This window comes from Mobula birostris, chromosome 1, assembly GCF_030028105.1.
Source record: "Mobula birostris isolate sMobBir1 chromosome 1, sMobBir1.hap1, whole genome shotgun sequence".
In the NCBI taxonomy this organism is placed as follows: Eukaryota; Metazoa; Chordata; class Chondrichthyes; order Myliobatiformes; family Myliobatidae; genus Mobula; species Mobula birostris.
Window position 1 is genome coordinate 84,615,328 of NC_092370.1, and position 16,198 is coordinate 84,631,525.

Consider the following 16,198-nt stretch of genomic DNA (forward strand, 5'->3'; position numbering starts at 1 on the left):
GGAGGGGATAACTGCAATGGTTGATCAGATTAACTGCCTGAGGGAGAAAAGTTTTGAGATGGCATGAAGTTTTTGTTTTAAAGTTCCATTGTCAAAGATTTCCTTGTAACAGTAACATGCTAGCTATGGTTTGCAGGACGATTTGTAAAGCTAAGTTAGGCAGACACCTCACAGATGAGATTCAATTTCCCCTAGAGTAAGAACATAGAACATAAAAGAGTACTGCACAACAACAAGCTCTTCAACCCATGATGTTGTGCTGAGCATGATCTATGCTGCCTGCTCATGATCCTCTGCATGGTCATGTGCCTATTGAAAAGCCTCTTAAATATCACAACACTCATCAGTATAGCAATACTATAAGCACTTTGACTACTTTGCATTAAACTGGATTTTGATTTTTTTAATTATGTTCTTTCTTGTAGCAATTGTGCATAATTTATTTTTTCTTCTTGTGAATGCTGTTTTTCTGATGCTATGAGCCTGTGATGCTGCAGCAAATTTTTGTTGTGTCTGTGCGTATGTGTACTTGTGCAATCAGCAATAAACTCAAGTTTGACTTTCATTTTGCTACACTACCACCCTGGGCAGTCTTTCCATGCTCTGTTTACAAAGAACTTGCGATGTATATTTCCTTTAAATTTTCCCCCTCACCCCTTAATGCTAAGCTCTGGGACATTTCAACCCTGGGAAAAAAGATACAGGCTAACTACCCTATCTATACTTTATAATACTATAAACTTATACATGGTCTCCCTTCAGAATCCAACACTCCAAACAAAACATTCCAAGTTTGCTCAATCTCTCCTTACAGTTAATACCCTTTAATTCAAGTAGCATCCTCCGTGATTAATCTCTCTGAACCCATTCCAAAGTCTCCACATCATTCCTGTAGAACTGCACACAATACTACAAGTGTGGCTTAACCAAAGTTTTATACAAATGCAACATGATTTCCTGACGCTTGTACCTTAAGCCCCGACCACTCTCTACTTATGTTGCCACTTTCAGGGAGTGATAGATCCCTCTGTACATCAATGATTTTAAGGATTCTGTCATTAATTGTAGACTTTCCCCTTACATTCGGCCTCCTAAGGTGCAGCACCTCACAATTGCCCAGATTAAATTCAATCTGCCACTTCTTTGTAATTGATGTCTTACCACATGCCTTGATAATGTTCTTTACTGTCTGCAACTTTAACTTCTGTATAGTCAGCAAACTTACCAACCAACCAATCTATTATTTCATCCAAATCACTTATAAGCAGATAGAGCTACTGCCTCACAGCTGCAAAGATCCAAGCTCAATTCTGACCTCCAGCACTGTCTGTGTGGAGATTCCATGTTTATCCCAGGGGCCACATGGATTTCCTCTGGGTGTTCTGGCTCTCTCCCATATTCCAAAGACATGAAGATTGATAGGTTAAGTTGCCACTGCAAATAGTCCCTAATAAATGGTGGGGAAGGGTACTCGATGGGGCATTGCTGGAGATTAATATATAGGACCGGGTACAATGGCCAGCACAGATTTGATGGGCTGATGGGACTGCTTCCATGTTGTGACAGCAGTCTAATGGAATAGTTTGTGAGGGATCTGTCACATAGCTTGGAAAAGTGCTACACATGTTCAAAGAGTGCTTAGTAAAGCATGTGGGACACTAGTCTCCATAACATTGTACTACAGTTGTGACTGGTAAATCGGTAAGCAGGTTTATTATTGTCACTTGTACTGAAGTAGAGTGAAAAACCTTGTTTTGCATGCTATCCATATACATCATTTCATCACATCAGAACACTGAGGTAATAACAGAGTGCAGAATAAAATCTTACAGTTAGCAAGAAAGTGCTGTTGGGACAGACAACAATGAGGTAGATGAACCTTTATAAAACGCAGGTTAGATAACAGCTAGAGTCCTGCTCCAAGTATGAGCCCATCACTTTAGGAAGGATTTATTGCAATCGTTCCAGGGAATTATGAGGAGTATACACAACCCTCTCATAAATAGTTGTTTTCCACTGAGGTTGGGTGGTACTAGAACTAGAGGTCACAGGTTAAGGATGAAAGGTGAAATATTCAAGGGGAATCTAAAGGGGAACGTCTTTACTCAGAGGGTGACGTGAGTGCGAAACGAGCTGCCGGAGGAAGTCAGGGATATAGGTTCAATTTCAACAATTAAGGGAAATTTAGATAAGTACATTGCCAGGAGGGATATGGAAGAATATTGTCCAGGTTAGGGACAATGGGACTAGGCAGAATAACAGTTTGGCATGGACTAGATGGGCTGAAGGTCTTGTTTCTTTACTGTAGTGTTCTATGATTCTATGACTCTATGATGGGTAGATTTCATCTCCAAGGTTAGAGAAGCTGGGGTTGTTCTTCTTGCAGCAAAAGGAGGCTGGCATACAATGGGATAGTGGTAAACAAGATTATGCTGGGATTAGACAAATTACACAGGGAGAAATCATATAAAACGTTGATTAGGCCACATATGGACCATTGTGGGCAGTCCTTGTCCTAACATTGCAGGAAGGATGTGGAGGCTTTGGAAACGGTGCAGAAGTTGTTTGCCAGGATACTTCTTGGGTTACAGGGTATGAGATATAAGGAGAGGCTGAACTACCTTAAATTGCTTTCTCTCAAGCATTGGAGGCTGAGAGACTTTATGGAAATTTATAAAATTATGAGAGGCATTGATTAGGTAGAGAGTCAGAACCTGTTTCCCAGGGTAGAAATGTAAACTACTAGACGGCATATATTTAAGACGAGAAAGGGAATGCTTAAAGGAGAAGTGGAGTGGCATGTCTTTTTTACACAGAGGGTGGTGGGTGCTTGGAATGGCCGTCAGGGGAGTGGTGGATACAGATACATTAGTGGAGTTTAAGAGGCAGTTGCATCCTGTATATTTGTGAATATGCAGGAAATGGACGAATATAGAACATGTGCAGGCAGAATTGATTCAGTTTAATTTAGCATCACAGTCGATGTAGAAACGGTGAGCCAAAGAACCTGGTCCTGTGTTGTATTGTTCTATGAATATACGGGAGTGCGACACCTATCACCTACAGTGCACTATTCCCCCAGAGCTGCAGTGTTCAGGTGCCTGCAGTGATACTGAGAGGTGAGCTGAGCCACGGGCGCCACCTCAGGATACGTCCGATGTCAGGCAAACAGAAAGTAAAAGATAAGCCATTGAACATGTTACGTTAATAAATTAATAATTAATCTCAGCAGTTTAGCATCATTGTATTAACCTATCAATTATTTATACCAAAGATATTACAGCATGATTCAGTGACCATCAATCCTGCTCCATCGTGATGGAAACAAGGTTTAATATTCATGTTTCATAGAAGAAATATAAGTGGATATTTTATCAATTTTAATTTCAAATGAATAATTGCAATACCAAAAATGCTTTTAATCAATGTTACTGTTGGAACGGGTGCCTTTGCTTCTTACTCTTCTGGATTTTTCATGATGTTGAATGACTTTACTGCAAAGCTTTGAACTTTCTGAATAAGCAGCAGCACAAGTTAAAACAGACTGAAGATTTAATGCGAATCCTGCAAACTTTGAATATTTCATTGTGTCACAAGAAGAGTGCCTGGCTGGATAGACAGATGAAGGGCACTCAAGTGTATGCAGTAGATTATGAAGCTGCAGCTAATTGTCACCTGTATATCCCATTAATCCCATCCTGTCAATTAAAACCAAGGAAAAAAGTTCTTAACCTCTCGGCTGTAAATTAGCTCTTGGAGTACTCTGTGCAGTTACTTAGAGTATAGTGTGATGCTACTCGGGCTCTGCGTGTCGTTTCTTGGAGTATTATGTGCATTTACTTGGTGTTTTGTGTGGCATTACTTAGAGTGCTGTGAGAATTGTATCAGGAGGATGTCATTCAGCTGGAAAGGGTGCAGAAAAGATTCACAGGAGTAGTGGTAAAAATGACCAGGAGCTTTAATTATAAGCAGAGATTGGATAGGCTGGGGCTGTTTTCCCTGGAGAGAAGCAGCTGAGTACAGCCTTACAGAGGTTTATAAAATCCTGAGGAATATAGATAAGATGAATGTCCTCAGCCTTTGTCCCAGGAGCGTAAACTGGGGGCATTAGTTTTAGGGTGAGAGAGGAAAGATTTAAAGGGGATCTGAGAGGCAGGTTTTCACACAGAGGGTGGTGGGAATATGAAACAAGGTGCCAGTGGAAGTGGTACAGATGGGCATAATTACAAAAACACAGATACGTGGATAAGAAAGGTTTAAAGAGAGATAGGCCACGACAGGCAAATGGGAGAAAATCTGCAGATGCTGAAAATCCAAAGCAACACGCAGAAAATGCTGGAGGAACTCAGCAGGTCTGGCAGCGTCTTTGGAAAGTAATAAACAGTTGACATTTCGAGCTGAGACACTTCTTCAAGGCTAGCTCTGGAAGACACCTTGACAGGCATGGATGAGTGGGCCAAAGGGCCTGTTTCGCTGCTATAAACTCCATTACTCTAGAATGGATAAATGACATATAAACAATAATAAACTCCTAGTCAGAACACAATGGCATCACTGGGAGTATTTCTTGAGAACTTGAGAGGACATAACACTGGATGGAGTGAGATTATGCAAGCTGAAAATTTTAGAAATGGAAAGGTGGTTTAACCAGTTTCAAGTTCTTAACATAGCTGATAAATTAAGGTGGATAAAGAGAATTTTTTTGGGTTGGTGATGTAGCCTATCATGAAGGAACCAGGTCTCTCTGGAGTGAGGTGCAGAAGTACTTCTGCATTTGGAAGCTGCTAGAAATTTGGAATGCTTTTCACAACCAGCAATTGATGCCACATCAACTGGGAATTTTGAATTTGATGCAAGCACATTTGTGTTGACCAAATCTATTAGGGGAATCAGAATCAGGTTTATTACCACTGACATATATTATGAAATTTGTTGTTCTGTGGCATCAGTATAGTGCAAGATATAAAAGTTAAATAAGTTACAATTTAAAAATAAATAGCACAGAAGAGGAATAGTGAAATTGTTCATGGACTGTTCAGAAATGTAGATTGATGGCAGGCATATGATTTTGGGTTATGTATTTCATTGACTGATGGAATAAACTTGCTGGACTGAATGAGCACACCTTATTCCCAATGATTTCCTACTGTTAGGTAATGCTGTTCATAAGGTTTGATAGGGAGTCTGTGTCTGTTTGTTTAGGTCTGTGTCATTGTTGGAAGGACATGAGAAATGAGTAGAAGGTAAAAAGGCTGCATAGTGATATCTTCTCCCTGAACTTACCAACAGGAGACATTTCAGGGATGCTGGTTAAATATGGTCCATCCAGAAACCGTGGCTCATTGTCATTGATGTCTTGAATCTTGACGATAAACTCTGACAAGGGTTCAACGGGTTTGTTAGTCAGCCGGTCAACAGCCTGTGCCCGTAGTGCGTAATAGGCCTGTTCTTCACGATCCAGTCGTTTGGTGGCATGGATATCTCCCGTGCTCTCGTCGATGATAAAGATGGAACCTGCTCCTTCTCCTGAAAGCACGTACTTGATGGAGCCATCTCCCCGATCAACATCAGAGTGAAGCTGGTGGGAAACAAATACAACATAAGGATTTTTCAGGACACAGCAACATCGCACCATTATGCAGACATGTTCTTCTGTCAGTAGACAATGTGGCCAAAAGTCTTGGATATTAGAACATGGATGCAATTACAAGGAAGGCATGCCAATATCTTTACTTTCTTAAGTGGTTAAGTAGTTAAGGAGGTTCAGTTGTCATCAAACATGCTAAAAGAATCCTACAGCTGTACTGTTGAAAGCTTCTGTCTGGTTGCATCATGGTTTGGTATGGCAATTTGAATACACAGAAATGTAAGAAGATGCAGAGTACTGGATAATTCACAGATACATTTCTCTTCACCATTAGTGACAACTACAAGAAGCACTTCCTCAATAAGGCAATGTCCATCGACAAAGATCTCCACCATCCAGGCCATGCCATCTCCTTGCAGTTATTATCGAGCAGGACGTAAAGAAGCCTGAGGTTCCACACCACGAGGTTCAAGAACTGCTACTTCCCTTTAACCATTCAATTTTCTAAACAACCTGCACAACCCTAATCGCTATATAAGTATAGCAACACCATGATCACTTTGCCCTAAAAAGGGACTTCAATTTTTTTTTTGTTCCAGTTGTGTTCTTTCTTATAAAATTTATGCATACTTTGTGTTTTTCTTGTGAATGCTGTAGATCTCATATCCTGTGCCCATGATGTTACTATAAGTAAATTTTACATTGCAACTGTGCATACATGTACTCATGCATATGACAGTAAACTCAACCTTGACTTTGACAATACCATGTAAGATTTCTTAGATTTGGACGTATTCAAGGATTTCAATGAAAATAACAGATTACGTACTGGTTCAAATTAAAACTTGGAAGTTTAATCCATTAATCCAGCAATCTTGGGGCTTGGTGGCTCCTGACTGACAGATTTTCTGGATTATTGGATGTTCCATCTTATTTTTGGAAGTTACACAGTAATTTCCCTGTGATCCCAGAAAGTTTAAACAGAGTGTGGGAAGCGGAGACCTGGTGACCTTAAAGGGTATGTGGGAAACAGGACCCAGTGAATTCAAAGGGAACATGGGAAATGGGACCACACTCCAGCTAAAGGGTAGCCATGAGACATAATATGGTGAGTTCAAAGGGAATGTGGAAAACAGGACCCTAGTGAAGTTAATAGGTATGTGTAAAACAAAATGCGATGAGCCAAATCGGGAACCATCATAATTTCCATATAATCGGATAATGGAATATCAGAGTCTCATTATATGTCGTTTTTATGTGCTCAGAAGATCCCGCAGCATCTCACGGGCAATTAAATACTATTGAGATGCAATGTACAAAATGTAGCAACCAACCCATGAACATCAAATCCCATGGAGAGCAATGTGCTAACTTTTCCTGTAATGTTTGCTGAAGGCTTCCATGCTGGTCAGGACACAAAGAGAGCTCTCTGCTCCTCTCTGAAGTGTCATTGAAAGGATCTATTGCTACCTCCCGTGAGAGCAGGAGGTATCTTGTCTCAGACTCACCACCCACTGATACAGCATCAATCCCTCATTATTGCTTTGGGAATTCACAACATCGAGTCTCGGGTACAAGAGCTAACTATCCCCGTAAAGCTGACAAGGTTAAGTGTAAACTGCTCTTCACAAATGGGACTTCACAATGGGGCCAGATTTGAGAGTGACTTGCAAAGCTCTCAATTAGATTACTGTGAGGCAAGATTTACGAAACAGTTGATTTTGCCCTGTATTTTGATTTTATGCCTTCACATAACGATCAGTAACTTCAAAGATTACCCAGAGGGTTGATATTGTCTGGAACATCAAGTATCTCTTTCACTGATGTTCTTTTACTCAAAGGCATTGCAGTGAAAATTTTTAAACATATATTGAATAATATACAACTTTAATTCACTAACTATTCTCTTACTCTTCTATTATTGTCGACCTACACTGTACTTCAGAATCCAAATTAGAATCAGGTTTATTGTCACTGATATTTATCATGAAATGTGTTTTTCTGTGGCAGCAGTAAAGTGTGATACATTAAACAAATTAAAGAGGTTTTCAGATTTACTCAGAGTATGGTAGCTGTGTGGAACGAGCTTCCAGTAGAAGTGGTAGAGGCAGGTTCAATCTTGTCATTTAAAAAACAATTGGACAGGTACATGGACAGGAAAGGAATGGAGGGTTATGGGCTGAGTGCAGGTAGATGGGACTAGGTGAGAGTAAGAGTTCGGCATGGACGAGAAGGGCCAAGATGGTCTGATTTCATGCTGTAATTGTTATATGTTATATGGTTATAGATAGCTTTCATGGCCTGGTTCATTGTCCGTTCAGAGATCTGATGATGGAAGGGAAGAAACTGTTCCAAAAATGTCCTAAAACATTCCTAAATTAATTAATTAATTAATTAATATTTCATAAGAGTAATAGTGAGCTATTGTTCACATGTGCATGACCATGCACTTCCCTACACTTCTTTGCCCTGTCTCCTAATCTGTCCAAGTCAGTCCACAGTCTCACTGCTTCCTCAACACTACCTGTCTTTCCACTAGCTTCATATTGTCAGCATACTTGGTCACAAAGCCATCAATTTTATCATCCACATCATTCACATATAACATGAAAAGAAGCGGTCCCAACACTGACCCTTGCAAAACACCACTAATCCCAGCAGCTAACCAGAAAAGGTCCCTTTTATTCCCACTCGCTGCCTCCTGCCAGTCAGCTGATCTTCTATCCATGCTAGTATCTTTCCTATAATACCATCTGCTCATATTTTGTTTAGCAGCCTTAAGTGTGGCATCCTGTTAAAGGCCTTCTGAAAATCCAATGAACAATATTCACTGAATCTCCTTTGTCTATCCTGCCTGTTATTTCTTCAAAGAATTTCAACAAATTTGGCTGTCAAGAATTTGCCTTAAGGAAACCATGCTGATTTCAGTCTATTTTGTCATATGCCTCAAAATACCCCAAAACATCATCCTAAATAATAGATTCCAACATCTTACTAACCACTGTAGTCTGGCTGACTGGCCTATAATTCCCTGTCTTTTCCTCACTCCCTTCTTATGGAGTGGAGTGACATTTGCAATTTTCCAGTCCTCTGGAACCATTCCAGAATCTAGTGATTCTTGAAAGATCAATATTAATGCCTCTACAATTTTTCCAGCTACCTCTTTCAGAATCCTGCCGTGTAGACCATCTGGTCCAGGTGACTTATTTACCCTCAGACTTTTCAGCTTCCCAAGTACCTTCTTTTTAGTAATAGCAACTACACTTATTTCTGCAACTTGACACTCTTGGTTTTCCAGCATTCTGCTGATGTCTTTCACAGTGAAGACTGACTTAAAATACTTATTGAGTCATCCACCATTTCTTTGTCCCCTATTACTGCCTCTCCAGCATCATTTCTAAAGGTCCAATGTCCATTCTCACCTCTCTTTTACTCTTTATATATCTAAAAAAACTTCTGATATCTTTTTTTTAAATTATTGGCTAATTTATCTTCATATTTCATCTTTTCTCTCATTGTTTTTTTTAGTTGCCTTCAGTTGGTTTTTAAAAGCCTCGCAGTCCTCTAGCTACCAATTAATTTTTACTCTATTATATGCCCTTTCTTTTGCTTTTATGCTGACTTTAACTTCCCTTGTCAGCCATGGTTGTCTCATGCTGCATTTAGAATACTTCTTCTTTGGGATGTGTCCATCCTGAGCCTGAATTGATCCCAGAAACTCCAGCCATTACTGTCAGCCATCATCCAACCAACTTTGGCCAGCTCCTCCCTCATGCCTCCGATCTCTTTACTTTACTGTAATACTGATTCATCTTATTTTTTCTCATACTGCAGTGTGAATTCTATCATATTATGATCACCATTTCCTAAGGCTTTCTTTACCATAAACTCTAATCAAATTGAGTTCATTAAGTAAAACCCAATCTAGAATTGCCTTTTCCTAAATGGACTGAAAACTACACTGCCTCTAAAAAGACATCCAGTAGGCATTCTACAAGTATCTTCTCTTGGGATCCAGCACCTAGCTGATTTTCCCAATCTACCTGGGTATTGAAGTCCCCATAATTACCATAGCATTGCCTTTTATACATCCTTTTTGTATACCCTGTTGTAATTTGTAGCCTACATCCAGGCTACTGTTGGGAATTCTTTATGTGATTCGTTTTACACTTGGAATTTCTTAATTCTACTCACAAGGATTCAACATATTCTGATCCTATGTCATCTCTTTCTAAGAATTTTAATTTTTACCAACAGAGCCACCCCACCCACTCCACCTACCTGCCTCTCCTTTCAATAGAAGGTGTATCCTTTGATATTAAGCTCCCAAGTATAATCTCCTTTCAGCCATGTCTCAGTGATGCCCACAACGTCATACCTGCATATCTCTAACTGTGCTACAAGATCATCTATCTTATTCCATAAACTGCATGAATTTAAATATAAAAACTTCAGACCTGTATTCATCACCCTTTTCCATCTTACACCTATGTTATCAGAAATCAAATTTTCATACCTTTAAAAACTTTTTGGCTTTTTATTTATTCCGGAGACTTTTATATTCTCTCCTGCAGTCTCCTTCACTTCCCTTTATCCTCACTTTTCCAAACTGCTGAACTTTTGAACCTATTATTTAGTTTAAAGACACTCTTCATCCCATCCCACTAACTACATTTGCCCTGTCATCTGCCTGTCCTTTCTCATGGTCTCGCTACACACTGCATCTACTTGTATACTAACTGCCCCATCCTCTATTGTATCAATCCATTTCCCATTTCCCTGCCAAATTAGTTTATACTTTTCCCAACAATCTTAGCAAATCTGCCCATAAGGATATTGTCCCCCTCAGGTTCAGGTATAACTCATCCTTTTTGCACAGGTCATACCTTCCCCAGAGGAGATTTCAATGATCCAGAAATCTGAAATCCTCCTCCCTGCATCAATTCCTCAGCCATGCATTCATCTGCCAAATTATCCTATCTTACCCTCACCGGTGCATGGCACAGGCAACAATCAAGAGATTACTACCCTTGAAGTCTTGCTTTTCGGCTTCCTACATGACTACTTATATTCTCTCTTCAAGGCCTCAACATGTACCACTCTATACGGCATATATATTCCTCACACCTAATCCCTCTCTTGTGAGTCCTGTGAGGTCTGAGGAGAAATACTTCCTAATCCATCTGGGTGTCCTCCAACCTGATAGCATGGACGTTGATTTCTCTGACCTCCGGGAACCAATCCCCTCTGTTTCCCCCTTCCCTGTACCCCCCATTCTGGCGGCCCTCTCACCTCTTTTCTTCTCCTCTCTATGCTCATGACCTCTGGGTCTTCACTTGCTTCCCTTGATCCTACTGTGCTATATCATTGGATGCCTCTTTCTTCAGCCATTTACCTCTTCCACCTATCAACTCGCAGCTTCTCACATCAGTCCACCCCCTCCCAAGCCACTCATCTTTCCCCTCACCTGGTCTCACCTATCACCTATGGCTTGTCCTCCTTTCCTTCCCTCTACTTTCTTATTTTGGCTTCTGTCTCCTTCCTTTCCATCCTGATGAAGGATCTCAACCTAAAATATTGTTTATGTCCTTCCATAAATGCTGCCTGACTTGCTGAGCTCCTCCAGCATTTTATGTGTATTACTCAAGATTTCCAGCATCTGCAAAATCTCGTGTCCTGTGACACACCTGCCCTTAAATTCACTTAGTTTTGGTTCATTAATGACACCTCGCTTCCCTTTCATGATCTATCTACTGACATCTTTTATATACCTACTGATTCCCATGGCTATTTTGACTATACCTCTTCCCACCCTGCCTCCTGTAAAAGTGCTATTCCCTTTTCTCAGTTCCTTCACCTCCACTGTATCTAATCCCAACATGAGGCTTTCATTTCCAGAACATTAGAAATACTCTCCTTCTTCAAAAAAAAAGAGGCTTCCATTCCTCCACTATTAAAACTGTCCTCAACAACATCTCCACCATTTCCCAGATATCCGTGCTCACCCCATCCACTGCCTTAACGGGGATAGGGTTCCACTTGTCCTCACCTACCACATGAGCCTTTGCATCCAATATATCATTCTCCACAATTTCTGCCATCTTCAGCGGGACCCTAGTACCAAACACATTTTTACCTGCCCCCATCCCACTCTCTGCTCTCCACTGTATCACTCCCTCCATGACTCCCTTGTCCATTCATCCCTTTCTACTAATCTCCCTCTTGGCATATACCCCTGCAAATGACAGAAGTGCTACACTTGCCCATTCACCTCCTCCCTCACCTCCATTCAGGGCTCCAAACAGTCTTTCCAGGTGATGCAACACTTCACCTGTGAATCTATTGACATCATCTACTATATTCGGTACTGCAGATACGGCCTCCTCTACATTAGTGAGATCCGATGTAAGTTGAGGGACAGGTTTGTCAAGTACCTCCACTCCATCCACAAAAAGCAGAATATCCCGATGGCCAAACATTTTAATTTCTATCCCCATTCCATTTTCGACATGTCAGTCTCTGATGTCAGTCCTCTTCAACCACGATGAGGCCACTCTTAGATTGGAGGAGTGACAGCTTATATTCCATCTAGGTAGGCTCCATCCTGATGCCACGAACATTGATTTCTCTTTCCAGTTAATTTTTTCCCCTCTCCCTTCCTTCTTCCACTCTGCCTCTTACCTCCTCACCTATTAATCCTCTCCCCTAGTGCCTCCCCTCCTTCCCTTTCTCCCATGGTCCACTCTCCTCTCCTATGAGAGTCCTTCTTTGTTTTTCACCTATCACCTCCCAGCTTCTTAGTTCATTGCCCCTCCCCCAACCAGACTTGACCTATCACCTTCTACAAACGTAGATTGTCTTCCTTCCTGTCCCCCTCACCTTCTCAAATCTGGCATTATCCCCCTTCCTTTCCAGTCCTGATGAAGGGTCTCAGCCTGAAATGTTGACAATCGATTCATTTCCATAGATGTTTCCTCGGCTGCCCAGTTCCTCCAGCATTTTGTGTGTGTGACACCTACTTATCACTCCAAACCTCATTCCAGTAACAAACCTGCCCCTCACACCTGAACTCACTCTGGTGACACATTCTGGTCCAAACTCACTAGTTTGGGTGTGCATTCCACTCTTCTTGTGTCTTTGGAACAAGAGTGAAGTGTTGCCTAAGGCTAACTATGAATACACAGGACTGTGCAGAATGAGTCAGAAGACAATCAGAACATAATGTGCTGGCTTAGAAATTGAATTTCATCATCTTTAAGTACACTCTTAGTAGTGTGATACTAAGACCCCCTGAGAACTTAAGAGTAAAGTACATTCAAAGCTGTGGCATTTGAGGCACAGAAATTATGCTAAGATGGGTGGCTCCCAAAAGCCACTGAACATGGAAGTTACAGCTGCCATGTCATTGTTATGCTGCTCACTCCAGCTGCAGCAAACAATTATAAATTAATACAGTACTAAAAGCCTTGAATCTGAAGAGTGAAGACTCTTGCTGTAATTACATAAACCCTAGAGTGACCACACCTGGATCTGACCTCCAAGGAGGGATATACTGGTACTGTCATGGAGTTACAGTGTAATGAAGCATCAAAACAGGCCCAGTTTGTCCACGTCAACCAAGATGCTTATTCTTGTTCTTGTTCTTATATGCAGCCGCAGAAAAGATCACCATGGAGATAAGGGAAAACCTAGGTAGGGGTAAGCAGCAATCTCCAGCATGTCATGACTGTCTCTGATTGAGGCCTATGCTGTGATTGCTCCACACCATTATAAAAACAAACTTGTCAAGCTGGTGAATATATTTATTTATTTATGTGTTTGTTTATTTATTTATTCATTCATTCATTTATTAACATACAGAATGAATAGGTCCTTCTGGCCCTTTCAGCTACACGGCCTACAACTCCCGATTTAATCCTAGCCTAATCATGGGAGAATTTAGAATGACCAATTAAGCTACTAACTGGTATGTCTTTGGACTCTGGGAGAAAACTGAGAACTCAGAGAAAACCCAAGCATTCCACGGGTAGGATGTACAGACTCCTTACAGATAATGTCAGAGATGAACTCGAACTCCAACGCCCCGAGCTGTAATAGTGTCACGCTAACTGCTACATTACCATGGATCTGGAACACAGGATATTTCCGCATATTCTATACATGGTACCGAGCAATAAGAGGCTGGGGTGAAAGATTGGTGTCATCTACGGGGCCCTGTAATTCATGTCTCTTTGCTGTGGGATCTGTTCTCTGTTAGGGTCAATAAACGATAGTCATAAGTTGCACCTACATCAGCCAATTTATATCTATGATCACAGATCTGGTTGTAGCACAGACGATGATCTAACATGGGAAAAAGAAACATATTTACCTGCAATCCAAGCATGGAAAAGCTCTAATTTCTAAACTACCATTCCCTGGGTATCAATATAAACGGTGGGCAGCAAACTCCTTCAGTGTTCCTTCTTGTAAATAATGTAATATTGACTAAAATGCCCACTCTACAGCAAAATCTCAAAGTCTCAACTTGCAAGCAGGTTAAACATTCCACCTCACTAATAGTAATGCACACAGAATGCCAAAGGAAAAATAAACAGTCTAAGTTTTAGACTGAGATCTTTCATCAGGACTATTGCAGGTCCTGATGAAGAGTCTCAGCCTGAAACATCGACTGGATAACTCCTCTCCATAGATACCACCTGATCTGCTGAGTTACTCTAGCACTTGGTGTATATTGCTCAATATTTCCAGCAACTGCAGAACTTCTTCCATCTCATAAATAAATCACTGCTTTCTTGATGTAAGTATCATGGGTCTTAATGCACTGATGAGTACAACCACAACCCTCCTCTCCAATCTCTACCACAATTTCTGTGTCCTGGCCACTCTTGACCTGACCAGCCTAGCCTTTTGGCAAAGTTGGTTTTACCTTTGACCTTGAAGTGAGCTTCAAGCTGCACCATCACTAAGATCACCTATTTCTACTGCCATAACTTCACCAAAACACTGTATCAAGGCATGATGAAAAACATTGTTTTGCATGCGATCATCTTATTTCATCTCATCTGTACAATGAGGTAATAACTGAGTGCAGGATAAAGTGTAACAGTTACAGAGAAAGTGCAGTGCAGGCAGACACTAAGACAATGATGGGATAGACTGTGTGATTAAGGATCAATTTTATCATACTAGGTGACCATTCAATAATGTCATAGCAAGATAAAAATTATCCTTGAGTCAGGTAGTTTGAGTTTTCAAGCTTTTTTATTTTCTGCCCAATGGGAGAGGAGGGGATGTGAGAATGTCCAGAGTAGGTGGAATCTCTGAGTATGTTGGCTGCTTTGCAGTAATTTCACTATCTATGAGTTCCTGCATAATGGTGTGCTATTTGTTACACTACAGGTTAGCCATTTCCCACAGCCATACCAGGGACTAGGAACTTAAAAATCACAAAAATGCAGATAGTGGAATCTGCAATTAAGCCAGCTAGAAACACAAAATAAGTCAAGCAGCATCTGTGATGAGAGAAACTTTCCTTTTTAGGTCTGCAACTCATTGCAAGACCTGGGAAAGTTAGATACTGGAAACCCATGTAAATCTCTCTCTTTCACATTTCTGACTTAAGGTCACAGACCTGAAAAATATCACAGATCCGTTTCTCCCTCCACAAATGCTGTCTGACCTGTTGAGTGTTTCCAGCATTTTCTGTTTTTGTCCTATGAAACTCAACACTGCTTCAGTCTTTCGCCAACATGCAGGAATAACATCTCAGAAACAGACAAATGTGAACCCTAATGACTGGAGGAATTAGCCTCAGAGAGAACTCAGTGGGTCAGGCATTATGTGTGAAGATAATAAGATAGTTAATGTTTTGGGTCGATGAGGAGAAATAGCCAGTAAAAAGAAATGAGGAGTACTGCACTGGCATACTATAGATCTGGGGTTCCCAACCCCAGATCCACAGACCCTTTGTTCTTTGTTTAATAGTATTGGCCCATGCCATAAAAAATGTTTTAAACACCTGCTATAGATGGATCCATAGACCTAATGGCTCTTCCTGTCAACATCAGTCTCATTTCTATGTCCAAGTGAATGACCCCTTCCTTAAGATTATGATCAACTGGTTCTACATACCGTTGCCAGGAAAAAAAATTTAACTCCACCTCCACCCAGTCAAGCCCTATAAGGAATTTATGTAAGATCAGCATTTTTTGACAAAACTCTGGAGCATTTGGGCTCAGTCTACATTGTCCCTCCTCATATGACAACACCCCAATCTGCCAACCCTCTCTGAAACATCATCAAAAAAGCTTTACCGTTTGTTGAACATGATATGTTGATGCACCATAGAAAGAATTCTAAAAAGATGCATAACAGCTTGGTATAGCAACTACTCTACACATGACCACAAGAAACTACAGAGAGCTGTGAACACAACTCAGCACATCACAGGAACCAGACTTCCCTCTATGGACTCTGTCTACATTTCTCACTGCCTCAGTAAAGCAGCCAGCATAATCAAAGACCCATGCATCCCAAACATTCTCACTTCTCCCCTTTCCTATCCTGCCAAAGATACAAAAGCCTGAAAGCATGTATCACCAGGCTGAA

At 40.9% G+C, this 16,198-nt stretch overlaps 1 protein-coding gene across 2 annotated transcripts in view; it reads right to left on the reverse strand.

Moving 5' to 3' along the window:
• Positions 1–16,198, reverse strand: part of cdh7a (cadherin 7a) — a 227,043-nt gene that overhangs the window by 122,842 nt on the left and 88,003 nt on the right. For both annotated transcript variants that reach the window (XM_072258284.1, XM_072258275.1), the window contains exon 3: positions 5,284–5,578. In XM_072258284.1, coding sequence (XP_072114385.1) covers positions 5,284–5,578 — 295 coding nt within the window. The remainder of the gene's footprint in view (positions 1–5,283; positions 5,579–16,198) is intronic.